The sequence below is a fragment of the Eublepharis macularius genome, chromosome 8, assembly GCF_028583425.1.
Source record: "Eublepharis macularius isolate TG4126 chromosome 8, MPM_Emac_v1.0, whole genome shotgun sequence".
NCBI lineage: Eukaryota > Metazoa > Chordata > Lepidosauria > Squamata > Eublepharidae > Eublepharis > Eublepharis macularius.
In genome coordinates this window covers 38,627,779-38,639,031 of record NC_072797.1, presented here as the reverse complement: position 1 = coordinate 38,639,031, position 11,253 = coordinate 38,627,779, and the positions used below count along the sequence as shown (strand labels likewise).

The 11,253-nt window shown below is 40.8% G+C and overlaps 1 protein-coding gene across 3 annotated transcripts in view; it reads left to right on the top strand.

Annotated features, from left to right (window-relative positions):
* Positions 1 to 11,253, top strand: part of CMYA5 (cardiomyopathy associated 5) — a 71,146-nt gene that overhangs the window by 18,056 nt on the left and 41,837 nt on the right. For all 3 annotated transcript variants that reach the window (XM_054986849.1, XM_054986848.1, XM_054986847.1), the window contains exons 3-5: positions 6,444 to 6,539; positions 8,031 to 8,264; positions 10,797 to 10,819. In XM_054986849.1, the coding sequence (XP_054842824.1) occupies positions 6,444 to 6,539; positions 8,031 to 8,264; positions 10,797 to 10,819 (353 nt within the window). The remainder of the gene's footprint in view (positions 1 to 6,443; positions 6,540 to 8,030; positions 8,265 to 10,796; positions 10,820 to 11,253) is intronic.

Below are 11,253 nucleotides of genomic sequence, written 5' to 3'. Positions count from 1 at the left end.
TGAAATATTTTGGAGCAGAAGCTGATCTTTTAAAACTGTTACCTGTTTTGTTATCTGTTGAATATGTTGCTATAATTTTCTCAATAGCTCTTTTGGCAGGGCTGTAAGCACCGTTTTAAAATGCATACCTGTAACGTGAGCATCCCAGCCATGTAAGTCTGTTGCAGCAAAAATAAAGAGACATCCTGAGGCAACTTAAAGACCCAAAAAGTAATTCCAGCATAAGGTTCTGCAAAATAGAGCCCACTCGTTTAGGTGCTCTGCGTGGATTCCCACTATGTACTCTTTTTGTATGGGGTAAAAAAACCAAAACACAGTGGATTCGTGGGACCATGAAATGAAGGAAACACAGTTTAAAATGTAATGAAGCAAATTTCAAATCTAATCAAGAAAATGCAAAGATGCTAACTTAGAGTTAACACTTTTGGAGTCCCATAATTAATGCTGTAATAAGATAGAAATCCTAAGCATATTTACTAGGATATAGTTCTACTGAAATCAGTAGCTCTGAGTCTCATTTCATTTCATAAAGCATGCTTATCTTTGTTTTGACAGTGCCTTATTAATTTTCTGCCACTTTAAAAGCTTGCACAGACTTACTTTATGTATCTTTTTATTTATTTAGTTTTTATGCTCCCTTTTCAGGGAACCTGCCCAAGATGGCTTACAAAATAAAACATAATATGATTTCAATTCAGTGAATTTTTGTACTGGGAGTATCTAACTCTGCTTACTACTGCCCTGTGCATTATTTTTTCTAGACGTTATTGTTATTGTTGTTGTTAGTCTGCCTTTCTCACTGAAATCCAACGTAGATTCCACAGGGCAAGTGAAATACAATATAATTAACAGCTAGAACATCCACTGAGCAAAGTACAATAATGAACAACAATCAGGACATCTAGGGAAAGAAATATAAAAGGGTATGATGGCAGAAAATATTTAAAACAAGCATAAAGCTGAACACAGAAATGAAATGTTTCTGAAACAAAGCATAACTAACTTACATGGCATATTTAGCAACATGGAAACTATCTAGACCCTACCAAGACATCTCCCTGAGCTATTTCTTATGACACAGCCCTGTAATCTGGGTGGGAAGTCCTCTTGAATAATTTAGTTTTGCATAGTTTGCAGAAAGCCAAGAGAGTGGGAGCTTTTCCCGACCTCCTCAGGAAGGCCATTCCACAAGGTGGGGGCTAGCACAGAGAAAACATGTGTGCGGCCAGCTGTTGTTTTTGCCCAACTGCACGGCAGTCTCTGCAGAAGGCCCTCTTCAGATGAGCGAAGCTGCTGTGGCAGAACACAGGGGGAGACGCCTTTGCACATATGAGGGGGCAATGTCATGAAGAGCTTTGAATGTGATGGTCATGGCCTTGAACTGAGCCCAGTAACTAAAGGGAAGCCATTGGAGTGACTGCAGAATGGGAGTGATATGCATGCTGTATCTAGCTTCTGAGAGTAAATGAGCTGCAGTGTTCTGCATCTGCACCAGTTGGAGTTTCCAAGTCAACTTTGAGGGGAGACCTATATAGAGTGCATTACAATAGTCTAGTCTTGCTATTACCGTGCCATGAATCCAGGTGGCCAGATCAGCCATGTCAAGGTCGGGGGGCCATCTTTCATGCTAGTTTTGAGTTGTGAGAAGGCCTTTTCTGCAGCTGCATTTATTTGCTTCCCTAGCAGCAGTGCTGCGTCCAGTATAACCCCCAGGGTCAACTGAACCCCATCACAAGTTAGAAACACAATGTCCTTCAAGATCACTGCTTTTGCAACCAGCATTAACTTTGAAACAGAACCGTGATTCTGTACTGAAATAAACGTTTAGTTATCTATACTGAATGTGCATTCTCCATAAGAAAAGATTTGCTGGATCAGACTAAAGTTCTGTCTATTCCAACAACAGAAGCTTGCAAAGCAAGAGATAAATTTAATAGTCTCTTCCTCTGCTGCTCCATCAGTAAATGATTCGTAATGCTTCGGGAAGCTTCACCTGCTGGCAGAAGACAAAGACCGAGGGAGAAATGTGAATCTCCCTTGGGAGGGAATTCCAAAATGTCAGTGGCATGAGAAATCCCTTTCTTGGGTTACTGCCTATTTAGATTCAGCTGGTGGGGCCACGCTAAGCAAGGCCTCTGAAGATGACTGGAGTAGATGGGTAAGTTCATATGGGAGAAGGCAGTTCTTAAGGTATGCTGATCCAAAACTGTATAGGGCTTTAAAAGTCAATACTGTCACCTCAAATTGGTCCTGGAAGCAAATTGGGAGCCAGTGGAACAAAACTGGAGTGATATGATCCCTACCACTCACTCCAGTCAGCACCCTGGCCACAGCATTCTGTACCAATTGCAACTTCCAGATAGTCTTTAAGGGCAGCCCTACACAGAGCGTGTTGCAGTAATCTAATCTAGATGTTATCAGGGCTTGCAGCATAATGGCAAGATCTTTTTTGCCCAGGAACAGCTGCAGCTGGCTCACCAGGTGGAGTTGGTGAAAGGCATCCTGGCCACTGCTACCACCTGTTTATGCAACACGATAAACAGGTGGTAGCTTGAGCCCAGCAGCATCCCAAGCTACAAACCTGCTCCTTTAGAGTGCAAACCCATCCAGAACAGGAGACATCGCCATTCCTGGGTCAAACCTTGTCCTCACAATAGGCTTCCGTTACCCTGCCTGGGCAGGGGATCCCTTGCCCCCACCTGACACCCCCTGCTCACCTGGCCAGCAGGGAGAGAAGCACGGGGGTGAGGAGAAGTGAATGCATGTGCTCCCTCTCCGCAGAGGAATCCTGATGCATGCTGAGTGAAAACAGCCCCTTTGGAGGCAGGTTTCATTTTCAATGCGCATGCACCCTGGCTCCTTCCTTCGTCCCGTTGGAAAATGAGTGCAATGAGAGTGACTCCTCTCCTCTCTCCTCCATCATGCTCATTTTCCAGTGGGATGAACTGGCTACCCTATCCCACAAAGCCTCTCCATTTCGTTGGGATTAAGCTTAACAATATTAATGAGGACTGTACCAAAAGAAATGGTTGAATCGATTAGAGCTTTTAAAGACATCTAAGCTGGTGGTCCTCATTAAGACTTGTGGCTGTGAGTTCCATGAGTTAATTATGCACCAAAGTAATATCTCTTCATGAGATCCACATCTTGGGTCTCTCTTTGGAATACTGTTAACTGGAATGCTACTAGTGTCTTGTGATGAAGAGAACTTTGGGCTTGACTTTTTTGAACAGCATCTCGTATTTTATGTGGCAAACTGCTTTTGAAATGGTTGGATCCTGCCCAAACAAATTTGTACTATGGCATCCTAGAGACCTGCATTTCATTTAAAAATGAGAATAAGACCCAAATGGGGCCTGCCTAAGCCCCTGGGCACAGCTCTTTGAGCCCAGACTATTACTTTTGAAATGGGTGTTAACGTGAGAGTTTTATCTGGTAGTAAAGAATAAGTCATAGTAATGAGGCCTTGAAAATATTTACAAAATCGAATATTTACAGAATTTACTTTGCATTCATGCAGTGCTTTCTGGGGGCTCACCAAGCATTTCATCTTGATTAGCTTGCAAATCCTTACAACATTCCTGTGAGGCAGGCTAGGCTAGGCTAGATCAAGGAAATGGAGGCTGAGGAACTATCTCATGGTAGCTACCAAGCTTTGTTATTCCCATGGGCAACCCTTAAAATATGGATTGGATTCCCGTTGATGTTGATTATAAATTTCCCATTGATTTTTAATAGAGTTTGATAACTTCTCAGTAAATACAGCTTAATGCAACAACTGTGAATGGTAATCAGTTACTAAGAATATGAGTCATGTGCTTTAGTTTCATCCCTAGAGTGGATTCTTCAAAGTCCAAGGACTTGCTCCAAGGATGAGCATGTCCCATGACATCATCTCTTGGCTCAGTGACTTGCAGCGAGAGCCAAAAAAGATATCTAAATATGAAGTAGACTTGACTCCATGTGACTTTCACTTGGCAAACTTTTTTCCCTGTACGGTTTCTGCTATTCTTATTTGTGTTTTTCTAGGAGGCACTCAGAGAACAGAATCCTTGCCACTTCAGCGTTGCCAGCGGTGCAATATGCTTAGTGGCTGTTGTATTGTGTGTGTGTGTGCGCACATGCCGAGGGGGGTTAACATTTCCCTGCACAACACAAGTTCACCTTGGAAATACAGAATGATTTTTTCCCCTGCGTGTGGATGTGCACTCTCAATTTAATGTGGCCATTTAGCATACATTTTAAAATCCATAGATGTCACCCAAACTAATTTCCAGCCTTGTTTTTTAACCTTCATTTCGGTATATAGAAATCTGATTAGCGGCAAGGGTGTTTATGAAACACAGACAGCTTATGAACAGATGGCCACGTACTCCAGAAGAAGGTCAAGGAGCACTACTGCATAACTCATGACTGTTGTCTCTATTATTTGAAGAGCCCAGTCTTTTCTAACCTTTGAAGAGCGCCTCAGGGGATCAGGAAAAGCAAAAAACCCCACCCCAATCCCATCCACAACACATTGAATCCCTTTACTTTCAGAAGAAGTCATTTATTGATGTCAATCCCATGCTTTCCTGTCCAATAGGGGCCCCAAGCAACTTACAACATTCTCCTCTTTTCCATTTTATCTTCACAACAATTCTGTGAGGTAGGTTGGGCTGTGAGTGTGTGACTGGCCCAAGGTCATCCAGCAGGCTTTTTTGGCAGAGTAGAGATTTGAACCGCAGTCTCTCAGATCCTACACTATACCACTACACCACACTAGCTGTCAAGGCGTGGGGCATGACACGCAACAGGCAGGCCCAAATGATAATGGCTGCATGTGACATGAGCATTTATTTCTACAAGCCCTTCGCACCCTACATGACCCCAGCTCTGAAAAACCATTCCTGAAGGTGAGTGAACTCTCGGAAGTGGTACTTCATGTGACACAAGTGTCTGAAAAGGAGAGCTGCCAACAGCCTGGAGAAAAATTGTGCTGTCCCCTTAATGAACTCTTAATGAGATATTATGTACCAGGTGATGCTATTTGCCTCCATGCCATGAAAAGTTTTGCCTGCCCATTTCTACAAATTAAGCCTTTTTAAAGAGGCAGGACATTTTCTTTTCTCCAGGTGGCTGGCAACTCTATTAGAAAGTGACTTGCTGTCTTACCACTGTGTGTCTTGCAAGTAAGCTTAGGTTTTTGGAGATTCTGACCTTAGTTTTATATAAATTAACTGACTGCTTAATTAGGTAGCTATGTGCTGTCAAGTCGCAATCAACTTATGGCGACCTCAGCAAGGGGCTATGAAGGTAAGCGAGAAGCAGAGGTGGGTTGATAATTGCCTTCCTCTGCAGGGTCTTCCTCGGTGGTCCCCCATCCAAGTACTAACCCTGCTTAGCCTCTGAGATCTGGATATACTATGCCACCTTCCCTCTCAACTGCTTAATTACATATCAATAAATATGCACTTTATCAAAATGTTAATCTGAGTGCATTAATAAACAAAAGCTACTACTAGAGATGGGCATGAACCAGAAAAAAACCAAACCATGCAGTTTGTGGTTTGTCATGTTTAACGAACCACAAACGTTCATGAACCTGCCCTGGTTCACAAACCGGTTTGTTTGGTTCGTGAAAACATCGCTTTCGGGCCAGAAAATCACCACTTCCAGGTCAGCAGAAGGTCTGCAGAAAGCCCATTCCCCATTACCTAGGAAATTGATTGATCGGCGCAAAGCTGTCTGCAGTGACGAACTGAAAAACGAACCGACCTAAAGTTTGTGGCAGTTCATCAGAAATGGGCTCTGACGAACCACCAGTTTGGGAACCATGAACCGGCCCGGTTCGCGCTGACCTTTGGTTGTATTTTGGTTCGTGCCCATCTCTAGCTACTACTATCTTTAATGGTTTATTTTCTTTTTCCTCTTAAAGTAATATGCTGGAGTCAAGGTAGCTTTTTAAAAAGTGCGTCTTTCTTTCTCACCTGTCTAAAGTTAAAATTTGCTTCCATTTATTACCCAAATACACGATTAGAGAATTAATCAGATTAAATCATTGAAAGTTTTCATTGCTAAATAAAATTTTACTTGAAGTTGTAGAAAAAATCCCACAATGCCTCTCATTACATTTTTTTAATGGAACTTAGTACCTCTTTTAGTTCTCTAACAAGTATCTGTACTTTCCCCCAATCCTACCATGTGGTTTGTGTTCCAATAAAGCTTCCTCAACTGAATGTCAATGTCAATTAAAATGTAGTACATCGATCCCCAATAGATGATTCAGGATCTGTCTGTGGGACGCTGGCAGGCGGGCAGGCCTAATCCTTGCACTGTGAAAGTACTGAGGCACAGGATTGCTTTGTGAAGTTTTTTTTCCATATCTAGTGTATACAACAATTGGAAACCAACATTTTCTCTAGCCTTTTAAAAAAATGATATTTAATAGTTTTGCATTTTAGGGTCAATTGGATGGATTCCTAGATGTTTTACAAGAACGGTCTCTGAAGATTGAAGGATTTGTCAGTGAAATAGAGGCCCTTTTCAATACTCTTGAGGTAACTATGATAGCTACATTCTCTTCTCATTCTCAATGCCTTTAGTTTGTTCCAAAGTTTACGCCTAAACATTCATGACTTTTAAAAATAATTGCTCATTAGAAAGTAGCGTACGTTTTCTTTCTACACAAGATAAGGTTTTTTGCTAACTATCCTGCATTTACCCAGTATTAAAATATTTCAACATGAATGACCTTTTCAGGAGTCTAAGAAGTTGGATGACATGAGTGAACATTAACTGAGGGGAAATCAATTTATACACAAAATTTAAATCAAAGTTTTTACCTAGATTTTTATAATACTGATGTCAGTAATGTTTAAATCAATGTCTCTGAACGTTTTTTTTTATGGACACATTTTTTTCTGGTTTAAAAATTGAGCAAATATCATTCTTGCACTCAAAAAGATATTTACATATTGCCTCCCAGCAGTCCACCTATGTTCAACCAATCAGCATTAAGGAACTAAACTGTATATTCTGGGCAATGGTGATGTTCCCAGGATTTTCCCATGAGTCCTTTGTAGTACAGGTTGCACCAAGGAATCCAAGTACATCCTTACCTCCTCTCTTGAGCTAATATCCATATGGATATATTTATTAACAATTTCCTTATTAATGAGATTTCTACCCTGCCCTTTTGCCCTCACAGGGTCACCAAGGCATCTAACACATTAAAACATGCAAGTTAAAGTCCGATCTTAAAAACCATTAACATCCAGCACACAAATACATAATTGAAACAGTTTAAAACCAGAGTTTAAAATGAATACCAAAGATAAAAATGACAGTTAAAATTAGGGCTGCCAGCTCCAGATTGGGAAATTCCTGGAGATTTTGTGGGTAGAGCCTGGATAGGGCAGGGTTTGGGGAGGGGAGGGACTTCAGCAAGTTATTATGCCATACAGTCAACCCTCCAATCCAACCCTTCAACAATAATTAAAATATTATGGAGGGAGGAGGGATCACTAAGGCAATGCCAAGTAAGACAAAAAAGTCTTCACCCAGTGGCAGAGGGCAGCAGCAGAAGGGGACAAGTGAATCTCCCTGGGAAGAGAGTTCTAGAGTTTTGGTGCCACTATTGAGAAGGCCCTCTCCTGGGTTGCCCCACTGGCCTAATCTTAGAAGGTGGAAGCAGCTCCCAAAGAAGGGCTTCTGAAGATGACCACAGTGGTTTGCGGAGGTGGGGGTGGTGTTTATAAGGGAGTTGGGAAAAGACAGAATGAGGAAACAATGCCCTATGGGATTTTCTTGCTTCAGTGCCCAGAGTGATGATTGTGCCTTAATTTTTCAACATGGTGGCTTAATTTTTCAAAGCACACTACAGCTTGTTTTGCAGCACGCTAATGAGTTTAAACACAGTTTCATAGATAGCACCTTCCATGTGCTGAAAGGCAAGATCTGAGGAAAGTGGCTCTGAAATGAACCGAGATCAGGAATTTTACCAATCAATTTTTATGTTTCCAAAATGTGGAAAATATATTTTGGTCTAGGAAAACTGTAAAGGAAAGGAACAGCTTTTGGAAGTGCAAAATGAAAACATTGTCAAGACGGTGCTAGAACACCATGACCAAAAGGCACAGAGGTTTGAAGAAATAAAGAACACAAAAATGGAGTACCTCTATGAACAGATGGTTATTTTTCAAGAATATATGGATACAGCAAAAGAGACTTTGGAGACAATCATAAAAGAAACTGAAGAAATGGATGATTTTGTTTTCCTAAGCGTAAGTACAAAATAAAATTAATGCTGATAAAATGTTTCATAATATTTCGTAGCTGGGAGGGGAAAGTATATAAATTAGACTTTCAGTGATTGTCTCTTTATCAACAACCTGTGATAACATAACAGAAAACCTCCTATGGTTCAAAGTTTTCCTCAGTTACTTGACCTTGCAAACCACCTGAAAATAGACCAGAGGTCGCCAGTGGTCCATGGCCCACAGTTTAAGAATCATCAAACTTCAACATGGTGGTGGAAAGCCACTTTTTGCTGTGGTAATAGAAAGCCACTTCCTCTTTTTCTGTTCATGCTACATAGATGTTATTTTGATGGTATATAGACTATAGGAGCATTGGAGTGTAGAAGGAGCTGAGCTTTATTGAGAAGCTCCTTAAGTTGCCTCATATATTTGTCTTAATATAGGAAATTGAGTTGGACTTCAGTGATCAAGAAACTTTGAGAATTGCACTAGTTGTGGGCCTCCTACGAATACATTCACTACTAAATGCAGTTTCTCATTGCTTCTTAACCTGCAAATTTGGGAATATATTAGTTTTTGCAACATGAGATTCCAGTAGTCTATCCTACTCCTTTAAAGTACACATAACTACAAAGGCTGTTACAAACTCCCCCCACGAAGCCATTAAGACAATCTGAGCTGTAATATGAATACACCAGTTGTGGCAGAATACCATAGCCACCTAGGGACCAGACAGTGTATAAATTTGTAATGAATTTTAATTGATTAATTTCTGCATTTAACGGATCAGTTAATCAATTAATCATATTTAAATATATGTACTTATCAAGTATATGTATACCTATTCAGTATGTTTAGTACATGATGATATATCTGGTGTATACATAGCCATGCCCAGAGGCTAAGAGGATGAACTGTGGTCAAATTTTGCCTTCGCCACAAACTTACTTAGTCATTATTTTCTCTTGGTTCATCCTCCTTATCTTTAATAATAATATTGGCTTACATGATAAGGATTGCCAACTGCCCTGCAGAAAAATATCGTACATTTAACAGAGGTTTAATGTGTGGAAGTGGGCAACTGAAACTTTTCACATCAAGGAGGTAAATAACATCACCTTGTCAATAATATCCTATTAAGCCTCTACTAAAGAAGCAGGAAATTTTTTCTCCAGGCCAGTTGGCAAACCTACAGCATGATAATTTGAAGCACTTCAAACAATGACATCATATTATAAATGCTAGCTACTATTGTATAGGTGCTTTTCTGAGGTATTGCAGAAATGTAGTAACAAAATCTGTCCCTCATTTCATTTTATTCATAGTCCTTGAATAACACCAGTCACAAGAATAAATATGCGAGACTTTAATTTGCAGCCCCACTAATCAAAATTGGGCCATGCCAGTTAACCTACTAAAGCTGCAGTCTGGAGAATGTTGGCAATACTTTATTCCTATTGAAATTGGTCGAAGTTTAAACCTTCCTGATTTCAGTGGGATTTAAACTCAATTAACATTCTCTGGGATCGGGGCCAAAAGTTTTAGCTGATTAATCTATAGATTACACCTCGCAGCTCTAATAGAAATATTAAAATATCTACTCTTGTTTTCTTCACTTTATTATGAATGAAGTTTTTAAAAAATATATATTTAGACATGTGAAGAAAGAAATTAGATCCTAACTGCCAGGAGAATGTTTTTGGCGTAATCATGTGTTGAGTCCAGGGGTTGCATCCTAGGCTCAGAGTGCAACAGTCACCTGGGACTTACTGTTTCTCCTCAGTTCCTGCGCATACAATGTCTTATACATATTGTGACTGACATGTCTGCTTCAGCTTTGCCCCCCTGCTCATTTCCTGACCTGAAATGATCAGGACGGCATATGTTATTTGGCCTGTTGGGAAACTCACACATGTATACAAGGCTTTCCCTAACAAACCAAAGAGCACACTCCCAGGATCATTGCAGGTGGAGAAAATTGTGCAGACTCATTTCCTCTAAATAATTCTCAGTCTAAGAGACTGGTCGTTTGTGAATTATTGAAGGAAATATGAAATTAGAATTGAGAGGTGTGTGTGGATGGGATCTTAAAACTCATGTCATGTGCAGTTATGAGAACAATGTGCCACGTGGCATTAGGAGGGTGGGGTTCAGAAAGAAAGAGGATTCAGCCAAAATCACCCTCCACACAGAGCTAAAGCTTGTTCTGGAGGGAAGGAGGGCAATTTTGGCTGCTTCTTGCTGCAGTCTCCTCTCCCCTCCTGCATGACATATTGCTCCAGAGGGACCCCAGTCCTCCGTAACAGCTTTTGGGGAGCTGCATATGGTTGCTGGAGGAAGGCAGGAAAGATCTGCTTTCATGAACTCACGACATTTGCAGATGCATGGATGGACGCGGTCCTCCTGCGATGTTCAGGCATCTTAGCTTATCTGTGCTGATACAACATTTGGCCAGGCAGCGCCCATTAATGGCATCTTGTAACTTTTGTGCCAAGGATATTTTATAACAGGCATTAATCCCTTCCTTCCTTCCCTCCCTTCCTTTCCCTCCCTTAGTCATCGGAAGAAATAAACAAAAGGTATATGAAATGTAGTTTGGTTGCATTGTAGTGTGAGTAGTAGGATCTGCATGTCTGAATGTTTTAATGCTCTGAAACTCTGTAGGAAGCATGCTGCCAAAATATATGCCTCCTTTTAGAAATGCTTCAGTAGGTACCAAGGAGTCTGTTGTGTGCTTGGTACTGCAGCTGCAAATGGCTGAAACATTTTGCTTGCATTCATAATTAAAACATTAATACAGACGGCATTTTTAATATCCACCTCTCTTGCAGTGGCATCTGTATAGCTGTTTTAAAGCAAGTGCTTGTTGTGGTTGTGCAAAACCATTTTACAATTCCAAGCACATCCTGTTAAGTGCTGATATTGGAGGGTGTTCATGGTTTGCTGAATTAATTTCCCCATTAGATGAAATGTTAATGAAAGTTATTTTCAGTGTCAGTTTGTTGGGATGTGC